Here is a 15,158-nt window from a genome sequence, read left to right on the forward strand (position 1 = left end):
CACTAATTTCGTGGATTTATGGACTATTTGGAATATGCATTCAAATATTGTTCAAGACATTGTCCCAACTAAAGACTAGTGTCAATGAACAGACAAATTGATTTTATTTTTGTATTTAATCAAATTGTGTGAATGGAAGAACCTCGAGTAATCATAGGAGTAAGAGGAGCTGAACTTTTGTTTTACGATGGATATTGCTATAGGAAGCGACGATCTGACAGTGTCAAACTGGTCAGGTGGAGATGTTCACATTTTACGCGGTTTTTCGTGTAAGGGAGCCATGGTGACACAAATGCCGGTAAGATTTTTATTCCCACATCTATTCCATTTATTGTATAACGGTAAAAATGTGGGGATGACCCCCCAGGCCCTAGGGGGTTAGCCCATTTCCCATGACAATTTATTTGAAATTTTGCAGATCTGTGTGTTCCTATTGACAGTAAATAGGGAGGTTTATGACTGACCCACTTTTTATTGAAATTGTAAAGTTTTGGACATTTTTTTTTAAACTTATAAACTACAGTTTCATTCAAAATTGTATTTAAGTTATTATTTTTAAGTTCCTACCACGTGATAGGGCTACAGTATAAGCGACCACCAACACAATTGGATTTGGGCTACAGTATAATAAGCAACCACCACCACAATCGGATTCGGATTTTAAATACTGATACTATCGAATATGACATTTGACCTATAGATATTCATAAATAATAATCATTGCCAGCTTTCTTTATTTAGACTAGTGAAGTCATTACCAGCTGTTGTTATTTCGTTTATGCAGAAGTCTAGTGACAAAAATTACAACGGCGATGAATATGCAGACATTGGCTCAAAATGTTTTTATAAACTCTGAGCAATGTTCTAAATGGTTTCAAGATAATGACCTTACTCTTTGAAATCTGAATTGCCCAGCTTTTTATTGATGAGATGAAAACTAGAATTAAAAGGTGGAAATCAAATAGTGTTTCTGTAAGAAAGTAAAGAAACAAACACGGCGTATCTAAAAATGATCTTGAGAATACTTGTTTTGAACATTCTAAATTTGGTATTATGAATATAATAAAAAATCGTGTACAAGGCTATTTTAGATTAAATCAAACAATTACTTTTTTAATTAATGAATGTACTTTTGACGGCATCAGTACCTGCAGAAATACCATTTCAGATTAGCTAAAGTAATCGTAAGTACTACGCTGCTCAAACGTTGTTTAAATAAAGTTTAGTTATTTTATGTAATTTGAAGCAAATACATTTATTTAACATATAAAAGTATAGCTTTCACTATAATACAATTTTAAAAGCTAAAACTTAATCTAAAACTTAATTCAGTTTCGACATTATCACTCAAAATAAGTTTCAAAGTGAATTCGTGTTTGGAAATAAATTCAAAACTAAAATCATGTGTTTCGTTATTCACTAATGGCCGCAAAAACAGTGACGTACGTGTCTTCTTTGTTTCACAAGTAGTCACGTTTATCCTTGAAAAATACATAAAGTAAGTAAATATATATTATAATTATAATTTGTAAATTTTATTAATATTTACACATTCATTTCTAAGATTGAAAACTAGCAAAACCATATTGTTGTTTGAAATATTTATTGCGTTATTTGTTCGGTACATTTTTCGGTCTTTTGGATGGTAATGAATATCAATAATTTGAATCATTCAACAATCATAATCTGGTTGTGTTGGTGGCCGCTTATAATACTGCAGCTTGTGATAGGTCATGAATTTATACACAAAAATTCGTTTCATTAATTTTTAATGGCAAAGCCACGTTTTAGAGTCAAATTTATAACAAATACAGATAATAATAACAATATCAAGATAAATAACAACAAGTACTGTAACAAATATAAGCTAACTCTAACAATAACAATAAACATAAATACAAAGTATTAACGATGAAGGAAATAACAACAAATACATATGTGAGAATAGTGTGTTCATGTATAACATTATATTTTTCCGCAGTAAACTAATGTCAATAGATTGTAAAACTTTTATGCGCTTGACAGCAATACTGGAAACAATTAAAACAAACTAAGGCTCATTGATATGGAATATTCCAGATATATTATTACATAATATGTGTAAAAATGTACACTGCTTTTTGTTTTTCATATAAAAAAACAATCGCTGAACAAAGGACCGGTGTGAAACTGCCAATGGATTCCACAAAGGGGTTTCCCCCCATCATACTTTATTACTAGTTCCCACTACTTCTGTCAGCAACTGGAACAAAAATAATCCATAAAAGTCACTAGCTCATAATCTATTTTCAGCAGCAGATTTGAAAATCAAAGATTTACAGATTTGCACGTACACAGTCCGAACTTTTCCTCAAAAATACAAAACGACTCTAGCAAGACGCATATACTGTGTAGAAGTACATAATATACACTACACAATGACGTATAAGTTAATGCGCATCTGGTTATATGCACTGAGAATTTTTTATAAGGCTACCAATGAGTATTCTTTAGGTTTTGTATGTGGACAGTCAAAACTTTTGTCCATCTCAAAAGTACAAAACGGCTCCATGATGACACATATACCAAATGAAAGTACTCAATATACACTACGTTATGACATATAATACATCTGGTTTTCAATTATACAATCTGGTCCTATGTACTGAGAAATTTTTTATTAGGCGCTATATTTTTATTACGTCTGGTTTTATGCGGAGTGTAATTATAAATGATAAATTTATATTAAGTTATGTAATGTACCAACTCGTAGATTCTTAATTTAGGAAACAGATTACATTTGTAAGTTTAGAGCTAAGGTTTCAATGAATGTCATCCACAATTTTCTTTTCTCACTTCGGTAAATAGTGGGAACTGGCTATGTAGTATGTTGGGAGAAGTGAGGGAAAATCAATTGGTGGAATCCATTGGTGGTTTTACACATCTGTAACAAATGGTACTTTAACATAGCTAAACTCAAAAATTCAATTGAATCGACCAAAAAACAAAAACACACTTTAAACAAAGCAATCATAATGACATGTAATTTTCACAGTAAGTAAAATAAATTCTATTCTTTCTTAATAATGTAGCCTTTAAGGTGCCAGGTAAAACGATTATTCCCAAAATAATAGCCTCTGGATAATACTGAAGTTACAGGACAAAGTAAACAATGGTACTACCTAGACGCGTATTTCACATCTGAAAAATTTATTGGATGGCACACCATAACAACATCATAGTTAACTTAAATTATAATTCCAAAGACTTTAGGAGGGAAAAATGGGTATTAAGTGATACATCAAAACATATCAAATGCATGTGTGCTGCCAGTTGGTGTAAATGCAGTTATATGGTTATTTGGATATTTCAATTGTATACTACATTAAATATGGCCTAAATACGGATCATCTAGCCAATAGGTGTCAGTAATTTGCAGAAGTTTTCTGAGTCTATTATCCCGCAGCACTAAAATGGTGAATAAACGATATTGCATAATTACCCCCAACAATATAATCAACAAATACATAATAGAATAGTGAAGTTAAGTCATCTGTACTAACATAAACACATTTTATTTTAAGATTGTAAACATATTTGATAAGTGACTTCATTTAAATAAAAGTGTTACTTAGGCCTAACTTGATAGAAAAGTGCTAGAAAACTAACCAAAATAGCATTGAAAGATAATATCTTAGTTTAAATATGTTTGTATTGTTATGATTATTTAAAAATTATTTAAATGTATTATTTATTACCTATCCTAATAGTTTGTTTAATGGTTATAGTGCCTCTATTAATCGATTTTGTGATATAGATTAATAGGTTTCTATTATGTGATATATACAGTATCAGTGATGAACCGAATCTTCATATCTTACTCAGCACTACATTTTTTACAAAATATGTTTTAGTCTCTATTTCTTTGCAAAAAAAACTTTAAAACTTTACAATTTACTTTGGAAAAAACACCACCAAACAACATGATAAAAGGGTTAGAGTAGGCTTTCAAGTATTTGTACTAGTTTGATAAAATCTAAACTTTTCAAATACGTAATCACGAAAAAGTTGATTAAACAGTCCATGTTTCCAAAAGACTGTTGGGGGGTTGTAATATGGACCCCCTCCTTTTATAAAAGTTGTCCGATTTTGTCTTTTAGTGCACTCGGATGTTCAGTTACAATTGCACTCACACACTTACAATTATAGTTTTGATTAACTAAATTTGAGAAAATAACAGTCATTATGTTTTTACAATAAAACTAGAGAGGATGATCTACTTGCTCTGCATATTCCCCCAAATATAAGATCTGTATAGTAAGGGGAGTAGAAAGTCTATATAGTACGTGTTTGGCAGAACTGACAAAAAGTGCACTGGTTCAGAGAGGAATCGAGCACTTGCTATTTTGAATCTAGCCTCATGCACGGCCAGCCATTGTTTCTCTATTGAAAACAAAGCTTTTCTTAATCGTAAGTAAAACAAATGTAAACTTATTCATTTACCATACTCAGTTTAAATCATACATTAGTGTCTTGTGTTAGTACAACAACCCACGGGTACTGGAGGAACATAACCACCCGCCCAACAACGCTGAGTTCGAAGTCACACTGTTGAGGCTAAAAATGAGAGATCTGGCAGCGACGAGCACAGGTACCCTAAATTCTTTGGTGAGGATGGTGCTGAGAGAGGCATCACAGGAGGCCCGGAATCTGTTGGAGCCGATACTCGATGGCAATCAAACGAGACCTGCGTCGACTGCGACAAAAGCTGACATCAGGTGAGGAGACGAGGATGTTCTATAGATTTTAAGTGACAATTAAAAAAGTAGTTTTGAAAAATATAATTACAGTTTTGGTTAATGATGCACATGGCATAAATTTCTTCCTTATTTCACCTTTTGATTAGATATGGCTTGTAATAGTATAAAGAGTTTAATGTACACATATAAGGCTTAAAATTATATAAATATCTTGCACACTAAACAGGTGGATCTTTTCCTTTTTTATATTTTTTATGTATGTTATTTTCTTTTAAATGATAGCCTTCTGAGTCATGGAGATATCCTTTTATTTTTAACTTATGAACATCTCGGCTGCAATATCCTTCCAGTAGTTTGTCCTATTTCAATCTTTTACCATAGTACTTTCATTGGCAAATCTCCTCCTCCTCTTCCTTGAAGCAAGTAATTGTGAGAACTATCATGACCACTACATGAGGAATTAGTATTGCTTTAATCTTTTCACGCTGCCATAAATAATATTAACATTGATAAAAATTAATCTGAAAAGGTTCAGAAAATAGCCTATTGTAGGCTATTTACCACATTTTTTCATCTGGAATGAGATTGTAGAATGATTGTAAATGATGTCATTGGCCAGTCCATATACTCTGCCTGTATTGTGAAAATGTCTTTGAAGGAGCCAAGCCTGAAGATGTGCTCTGAAACACCTTGATTCAGTTGTCTTGATTTCTGCAGGCAGTTTATTGTAGAATTTACCACCAGCCTATGTAGGCTTCTTTTCAAATCTTCCAGTCCCTGTGAGAAAGCAGATTGAAGTGATTGCATGGCCTAGTACCATAACAATGGAAGTGTCCATTCCGTACAAGGGCTTTTGAATTAGCTAGGCAGATAGTTTCCAATAGATAAATGCCCTTTGCAGTTAATATTTTACCCTTGAAGGTATCACTCACTCAAGGTGGTTGTTGTGACGAAGCCCCCCAAAGCACGATGCCATACCTTAAGTGTTTCTCAAAGAGTGCATGATAGCTAGTCTTGGCTGCCTGAGGTGAGGCTATAACCAACATCCGTCTCAAAACAAAGAGTGAGCTGCTCAGTTTGCTGCATAATTGGTCAATATGATTTGCCCAGGAAATATGGTCCTCTAGTATGACTCCTAGATGCTTAGTTGACTTAGCACATTGTAAATTAGGAAGAGCACGAATGTCATCTCTCTTGCTTCCAAAGTTTATTTGTACACTTTTGCTTTTCATTTAGAGCAAGATCATTGGAACTGCAATAAACAAGAGCCATGTTGAAGGCTATGTATGTCAAGATCCTCCACAACCCTTGATGAAGTCACAAGGACAGAGTCGTCAGCATACACCACGATTCGACAGTATTGTTCTGTAAATTAAGGGAGGTCAAAACTGAAAAGTATGAACATCCTTTTATAAAACAGTTAGTTATAAAACATAAGGTAAAATATCGACAGTTTATGTTTTCACACAAACCACAACAGCGAAATGTTTAAATTAGGCTTGTATGCTTCTGGTGAATAATTAAGGTCAAGAAAAGAAAAGGCAATTAAATTATTTATTTACCCAATAACAAACATTTAATTAAGTCAATATGTGTAAATTTGCTTACAGATAATTTGAGGGAAGTTAGTATTCCTCAAAATGAAGCGGCCGAAAAACGCATAATCTTATCATCATCGTCTTTGTTATCAGTTTTATATTTTCACTGTCTACCTCATATTCACTGACACAGTCTTCGAATGAACTTCTGTCTCCCAGTCAAAATACTAGTCTCTCTACAGCTTCCCCCAGCAATCATTCTTTGGTCCAAGCGATATCAATAATTATTTTAGTATTCTCTAAAACTATTATCCAACAATCAAGTGTAGTCTTTTCCAAAGCTTGTTTCACAAAATTATGTAATAAAAGTAATACTGAACAACTTCGTATTTTTGCAACATTTCCCTTAATTTGAGCCCATATTAGTTTCTATCGCGTGGAGCTTGACTGTCACTAGAAGTATCATATTTGAACTAAAGTGAACTCCCTTTATTGTAAACCATTCTGTGATTTCTGCCTTATAGCTTTAGCTCCTAGGTGCTTTACATATTTGTTTTGAATGATACGTTGCATTATCCATAGCAATAATTATATCTTTAATAAATATAATCCACTAATAGGGGTTGAAAATGGACTTGTAATTCTTAGAAGAACTTAATTTTTGTTTTTACAACTTCCCTATGTCCTACGTACATGAAATGTGGCACACACGTGCCTCATAACTTACATAGAAAGACAAGAGCATCTTAATGAAGTTTAATTGCCATAGCAGCTAAAATATGATTTCAAATCCTAGAAGAACTATATTTTTATTTTTCATCTTCCCGCTGTCTGAAAAAAGTTGAAATTTGACACACACGTTTCTTGTCATATAAATATATTACAAAAAGTATATTAAAGAAGATAAACCCAGGAATACGGGTTTACATAGGAGTTGCGACCCCTATAATAACTAAGTTTTGTTTTGTAAACTTCCCGGTATCCTATTAATGTAAAGTTTGACATTCATGTGTATTATGTATGCATCAATGACAAACCAACCCGGGGAGCCCATTGTCTTGATAATATTTTGTTTAACTGCCCAGATCAGTTTATTTTATGTAACATCTTTGATTTTGTTTTCTCAGATCATAATGGGCTAAATATTGAAATTAATACTTTGTCTAAACATCTAAAATCTTGCTAAATCCAAAAGGACAAATGACACCTTTTGTTATAATTGTTCCAAAATCCTTGATTGATGATCTGACAATCAATTTGAGGACACATGATTGGAATACCCTACTTAATAATGAACAAGTATCCTAATGCCCAACAATGCTTTCAAGCATTTTTCTCCATTTTAGTTAATAAATTAACATTTTACTCCACAGTGAAAAAAGAACGTTCCACAGTTAGAGATCAAAAGTCGAAATGAAAATGATGGGTATAGTGGGGAACTGGCCCAAATGAAAGAAAGGCTCTAGTTTTTCGACAAATTGACAAAACATTCTACTTGTGATTGGCTTCGTGCTGACTATGTGAATCTCAAGAAATGTTATAAAAAGTCTATAGAAGATGCATAGCAAACTTATAATGTCGCAAAAATAGAAAATAGCAGTAGCAAATATAAGGTCGCTTGGGAAAAGAAAGTACAAACAATTTATCATCTCAATAAAATATAAATATCAGTCAAGATAACTTTAACAATTTTTTTGTCAATTTGGTTAACCAAATAAAGGATAGTATCAAAAAAGCCTCATGTTAATGAGCTTAATAAGAAATTACCATATTGAAAGAAACACATTTATCTTTGTAGAAGTCTCAACTGATGAGGTCATGAAAGCTGTCAAAAGACTTAAAAACTTAGAAAGCAAAGATATTTTTAACTTATCTAACAATATATTTAAACACATTTACCATATATTTTTGAACCCATTAACTATATGTATTAATAAATAAATGTATGAGAAAAGGTATTTTCCCTGATGAATTGAAGTTGTCACGAATCTGCCCGATTTTTAAGAAAGGGTCTAGAAATTTTCCTGAGAGCTATCGCCCAGTATCAATTATACCTGTCTTATCTAAAATAAATAGAAATTGTAGTACATGATCAACTTTTGTGTATCTGGAAAATAACAACTATATAAAAATTTTCACAATTTGGTTTTAGAAGAGGTAAATGCAACATTCATGCAGTTGGTTGATTCACTAAACACTTTTGAGAGTAAGGCCTTTGCTCAGGCAACATTTTTTTACCTGAGCATGGCCTTTGACTGTGTTGACCATGATGAACTGATCTTAAAACTGAACTATTACGGTATTACTGGCAGTCCGGCTAAGTTCTTTAAACTATTTATCAAACGAAAAGTTTGTTTTAATGTAAACTGGTCCAATGAAATGGTGATCAGGAATGGTGTAGCTCAAGGGTCAGCCCTGGGCCCTATTATGTTTTTATTACATATAAATGTTTTTTCCTAGCGCTGTTAAGGCCAAACCTTGTTTATATGCTGACGACACAACTCTTTTAAATATCCATACAAACTTGACAAACTACAAGTTCTAGTCAATGAAACAGTTGAGGAAGCCTCAGTGTGGTATAGATCAAGTGGATTTTTACTAAATGAAGTCAAATTTCAAAACATGTTGTTTACTACAACAAACCCCTTCCATTGACACACCAAATGATTTCTTTTCTTGTGCTAAATTTCTAGGAATATTTATTGACAATAATTTAAAATAGAATCTTCATATTGAATATATTTCAAAAAGATTGTCTAGAGTAATTTTTTTACTTGTGTTACTGAAAACTATGTTAAATCTGCATACTATGCTTATTTTCAACCAATAATCAGATATGGCCTAGTATTATGGGGTAATAGCACTAAAATTAATGAAATCCTTATCTTACAAAAGAAAGCTATCAGAGTAACAACAAAATCACAACCACTAGAACACTGTAACCCACTTTTTATTAAGCTTGAATCGCAAACTGTTATTAATTTAGATAGTTGTGACTCAGTATTATATATTTTCTAAAACATTTCATCATTCATTTGACTAGCAACATGCATAGTTATACTACCACATACATAAAAATAATGTTGTTATTGAGCATTGCAGATTAAGCAAAAAACAAAATAGTTATGTTATAATTACTCAGAAGATTTACAATAAACTACAAAATCTAGTTAATAATTATCCAATAAAAAATGTTCAACATCAAACGGTACAATTTTCTTCTCTAAAACCCATTTTAATGATTTGTCAGAGTTTTTCAGTATGGAAGACATTAACTTTTAGATAGTTTATTTATACTGTATAAAGTATAACTATTTACTTTTTTTTCTGCTTAACGTTATTAACTAATACATACAAAAAAGTTTACTAATAATAATAAATAAATAAATAAAAATGCCTTTATTTCTTAATTGTTTCTCAGTACATAACTTTTTTCAGAATAACTTGTGTCAAATGATATATTTCTAATAACTACTTATCAATTAAATAACAATAACATAACTCACAAACTATAACAAAGGTTACAAAACAATTAAAACACTATGAATTAAATATTTTAAAGCAAGTCAAATACAGAAGTGAAAATTATGTAAATAACATATATAAAAGTTCTAAAACCTTCAAACTAATATAAAAACATCACCACTTAATATTCACCATTTTATAAATAAATGTAATCTGTTTTTAGGTGTTGCCAGGCAAAACATATCCTATCCACAAAAAATACAAGGGTGAGTTGTTTTTTCCTTAGCCAAATCTTGTTTAAAGACATTTTATTTTTCAATATGAGTAAGCATGCTGTGGAAAGATAATATCTGGGTTGTATCACAGAATACCTGGGTAATCTGCACATTGATCAAGCCATGTACTTTATTTCCACTCAAATACATATGAGAAAAATATTCTGTCCATTCAGTAAGTTGAACACTATTTAATTTGCACTAAGGAAAAATATAGATTTCATAAAATTTTACATGTAGGCATATACATTGATAAATATATTAGTTTTAAAATGTTAGTTTTTATTAACTGTTCGTGACCTGAAAAAATATGACGGGAAAGGGGAAGGAAACGGGGGGGGGGGAGAGAGAATAACTTTATTGCTTTAGTGCTGAATTCAGAAATGGGTCAATATAAATAACAAATAAAATCAAATGCAGTGTCAGTGGTCAATTTAGGTAAAAGTTTCACAGCGGCGACAAATTCACTCATGCTGTGTATGGAGTCCTTTAGCAACCAGGTAAGGAGTCTTCTCTTGAAAAAAACTCATATACAGCTTTTTCATTCCAAATTTTTTTTTTTTTTTTCACACTTGCCCCAGTATCTGTCACCTCAGTAGTCTCCCAAGAATGTGGCCATAAATTCATCTTTTTTCTGTAAAATGCTTTAAGTGCTTCAGTGCTGTTTTCAGACAAGTTTTGAATGCCTTTTGCAGCGTTGTTGTTTTTTATGGAATTTGGCAGTGTGTTTGACAACTGAACTGCTGCCTAAAAGTTCAAAAGCTACCATTCTGTGTCTTCCATTTCAGTAGCCTCTGGTTTCATAAGAGTATGTCAGTACCCCTCTTATGGGATTGCACATTGACTTGAAAATAAGAGATGTCTCAAAAATATAGAGGCAGGATAGTGTCAACAGTTTTAATTTCTGAATTCTGGGCTTCACATCTCTCTGTTGGCCGTTTAACAGTAGTTCTGATTGCTTTCTTTTGAAGGATAAATATTCTGGAGAAATGTGTGTTTGCACAGCCTCCCCGCCCTCACAAGATCAAGCAGAAGGATAAGTGGTGGGTAGATAAGTCCATAATTTGTTGTTATGAGGACCTGAGTTGGACAGTATTTTTTATTTGTTTAACTGCCTCTATACATATATGCCTGAGGAATTTTAATTAATATTCAATAAAAACAATATCACAAAAGTTTTAAAAATGACATTGCACAAAATGTATTACAGAATTATAAGTCTATGGTCCATTAAAAGGTAATTTTTTACAATTATAAAAAAAAACAATATTACAAAAGTGGACTCTAGTAAGATAAGCGGCCACCACATCAATTCAATTATTGTATTATTGGTTAAAACTATAAAACAAGTAACAATAAAAATCAATGTAAGAACCAAATTACACTAATTATAAGAATTTGATAGTATAGTTTTAGCTATATTTTATATCTATAAAAGTAATCATTTAATTAATTAGTTAAACTAGAAATGGTTTGGTTGATATGATGATCGCTTATTATACTCCAGCCCAAAAGTGTTTTGAATCATCGCACAATATGTATTAATTACTATTACTATTGTATGTTATTATAAACTTGTAATTATTATGCAATAAAAAACAATTTTACAACAGTTTTAGACTGTCATTGCACAAAAATTTATTACTTTACAAAAATGTAATACCTTTACAAAATTATGTGTCTGGGTCCATTCAGTTTTGGAAAAAATTCACTCGCAAGGAACAGACATTGATAACCATGGGAAAGTGTTTTTGTACAAAGTTGAGGTAGGCATGATATTTAACTGCCCACCACCTCAAAGGATCTTCTTTCTTATCCATCACTTCTTTCCTCCAAATAACGTTTGCACTTCAATAATTGAAATTCAATAATTCACAAGGCAATGACTCTGCCAATTGAGCCACTTAGCACTACAAGGTCTAGTCAGTTAAAAGTGTAAAGCTTTATCCTCAGGAGGGTTTACTTCTGGCAGGTTTATAACCTTCAGTTTAAACCTATACTTACTGGGGTGCAGCAAAAATATATGTATCTGGGCAACTTTATGGATGCCCAACAGCAGCATATCCACTAACTGCGAATGTCGATATACTGCGATAGATGACTTTTGGAGTTGGTGTGGGGGCTCCCTAACAATGTTAAGGGTTGTTAAGGGACGGGTTCCATCCTTGCCTGCTTTGACTAGAGAGGCTGGTAAAAGAGCTGGCTTTCTCCCTTTTTTTGGTAGGAGACAGGACTTAAGATTAATGCAAAAAATCCTTCCTTGTAGATCTTGACAGGAGGTGACCCCTAGTCCCCAACTTTACCCATCCACAATACCTGTTAACTCCAGAAAGGCCAATTTTGTTAGCTTCTTGTTCTAAGAGAATAAAGAAAATGTAAAACTTACAACATTTATATTAGTTTTTGTATACTGTTGCAGGTTACCTTTGAAGCTAATTTATAAATATCTTAAATATTAGTGTATTGATCACTAATATGCTATTCACTTGCATAATTTGCTATCACAACAAGTCTTATAACTCTTTTTTGTAAGTCACTGGAACTTTAAAAATTCATACTTGAATATGTGGAGTTAGGTAATCAAAACACACCCCACAATTAACCTAATTTACTCCACAAATTTGTTAAGAAGGGGACATCTTAAGACATCAATATTATGTTCATCCCTATAATGCGGGTGGGGGGGGGCTCTTTTGCACTGCAAAATGCTTCCTCAATCCGCATAGTCCAGCAGGCACTTGCTCCCCATATGAAGGTACGTTCCCTGTGAGGTGAGACAGCTCTACCTGATTGAGTTGAACGTTCAGTGTCTGTACACCCTCTTAGCAGTAACATAGCTCTTCGTTAAAGTTGTTTCACAAGTATGATGAATGTGGCTGTTGGGAGGAAGGTCATGCTTCTGCTGTAGGATTCAGACAATGATCCTGGATAGTACTCTGCATTGTTTTAACTGATTCTTATAGATACCTGAAGACAATGACCTACCTCCCAGCTGCCACAATCGTTGGTCCCTACCACGAGGACGAAGCAGTGGTCGGTCGGAATTCTTCCGTTCGTTGAGAGTGCTATGTTCAGCAGGTCAGCGTTTGGGTTTGTAGCCACCTGATTGCCAGCTCTCCGATAAGGTGACATGTGTGAAATTTAGGTATTTTTTTATCCAGAGTTTTGTTTTTTTTTTCTTATAATTTTTATTATTAATTCCTTTGTTTTGAGTATTTTGGTACATTTAACTTGGTCCAGCTTGCTTTAATCTAGAATATATATTTTTATTTCTGTTTCTTTAAATGAATCTCTATAACAAATTCACTTTCTCTTTCTCCTCATCTGGACTTATCTCAGAAATATTCTGAGTGGTGGAGTATCTAACAGGAATAAAGTTGGATATTTTTGTGAGTACCGGTAGTTGCACTTAGTTTCTTTAATGAGATTATAAGATCCTCAAGTATTTCACTTGTTTTACATGGCATCATTTTGTCTCTTTGAGTGGTTTTGGTTTGGTGTTGTTCGTCTTGCTGTGTAACTTGTGTAATTCAAAAATTACACAAGATAATCAAAATATAATGGTGATACAAAACATTTCATTAGTATATTATCAATCTGAAATCTGATTCAACAGATTGGTCTAAAAATATTTTTCATTTTTTCCTGCATTTTAAACCTACTCAGCTTTGAGTTTGCATTTTTGATGAGTAAATCTTCTGTGAACTGTAGTTGTGAAGAGTGAATAGTTGACAGGGTTTACTTGAGTTACTGATTCTGAAAGTTGGAGGAGCTCAAGGTCAAGTTCCCAAGATGTGAGAATATCATGAACAACAACTTAAGAGTTAAAAGAATAGATGTTGGTAGAAGTGCAAGGCGTGGATGAGACCCGTTAGGTGTTCTCTTGCTCTCTTGACATGATCATTCTCATGGTAGTAGGGTGAAAACCTGAAGTGCCCAGTTTTTCCCTGTAAATGAAGGTTTAAACAATAATGATTTGAAACTAAACTGAAAGCATTATCTGATTATAATATACAACCCATTTCGTTTTTAGATCTGGTTGGAAAATTCGCAGCTGGAGAAAATGAGGTGAGTGGTAAATAAAGTTTTAATGATATTATTAGAACCAAAAATTCTAAGCTTGTAGTGTTAGATCTACACAAGGGACACAATTATTCGAAGGTAATGGGATCAAGGTTATTTTGAATAAACCGAAATAGCGTATAAAGCAGGCAGACATTAAAAACTTGCTTCCAAGTTTCCAAGTAGCTATATATATATATAATAGCTGTAGTATCACACACACACACCACACATGCACATGTATGCACTTATATGTGAGGATCATTGTTCATTATTTATAGACTTAGAATGTGATAGATTCTTAATGGAAAAAAGAAAATAGCATATCGGTAATATATACAGTACTAAGGCTAACTTTGTTAAGTGGGAAAGTTTACTAAATATCACACATTTATTTACTAAACCCTAACAATATTCTGGGCTTGCACGGGAAACATTGCTACGGCCGACACCACAGTCTTGCTTCTAGCAGCAGTCATTTTACAACTCGCCCACTGCTGTAAGATAATATACAAAACAAACTTTGCAGGGTTTTTATTTAGATGCCCCTCTTTGTTGGGGGGGGGGGGTGTTATAACACCTGTGCCTCAGGTCGCTCAGAGAAGGTTGTGGGTCTATAAGTAGAAGGCTGGTTCTTAGTAGTCTTGAAGGGATATTATAGAAATAGAGCATCATCTTGTTTAGAAACGGTCCAAGGTAGCAAAACAAGAAAAGATACCCAGACATGGAATAGGTAGATAGGATTAGCAGAGCATTAAAATACACTCCTGGACAAAATTATGTGCACACCTCTTTATTTCTTAAGATTTTTATAGGGAATCACTGTTAATTCAAAGCTTATGTTAAAAATTTTGAGTTAAATATGTGAAATATGAATAAGGAGTTTAAAAAAATACAGATCATAGGATATAATAAACATTATTTTATCATGGAGTAAGAAGAGGTTATAAAATCAAAATTAAGCACAAATTCTAAAACAAAATTAAAAAGTCATAAAGAGCACCTCACAACAAGGATAATTGAAGAGCTGTTTTCTCAGTATTCGCATTTTATGATGGCCTGCATAAGTCTTCCCTTTC

The 15,158-nt window shown here is 32.8% G+C and overlaps 1 protein-coding gene across 1 annotated transcript; it reads left to right on the plus strand.

Annotated features, from left to right (window-relative positions):
- Window positions 1-187: 187 nt before the first annotated feature.
- On the plus strand, window positions 188-13,077 carry LOC124355952. Its single transcript, XM_046807101.1, has 3 exons — window positions 188-298; window positions 4,522-4,757; window positions 12,981-13,077. Exons 1-3 carry the CDS (start codon window positions 188-190, stop codon window positions 13,075-13,077), a joined length of 444 nt encoding a protein of 147 aa, XP_046663057.1.
- The last annotated feature ends 2,081 nt before the right edge of the window (window positions 13,078-15,158 follow it).

The sequence above is a fragment of the Homalodisca vitripennis genome, chromosome 2, assembly GCF_021130785.1.
Source record: "Homalodisca vitripennis isolate AUS2020 chromosome 2, UT_GWSS_2.1, whole genome shotgun sequence".
NCBI classification, from domain to species: Eukaryota; Metazoa; Arthropoda; class Insecta; order Hemiptera; family Cicadellidae; genus Homalodisca; species Homalodisca vitripennis.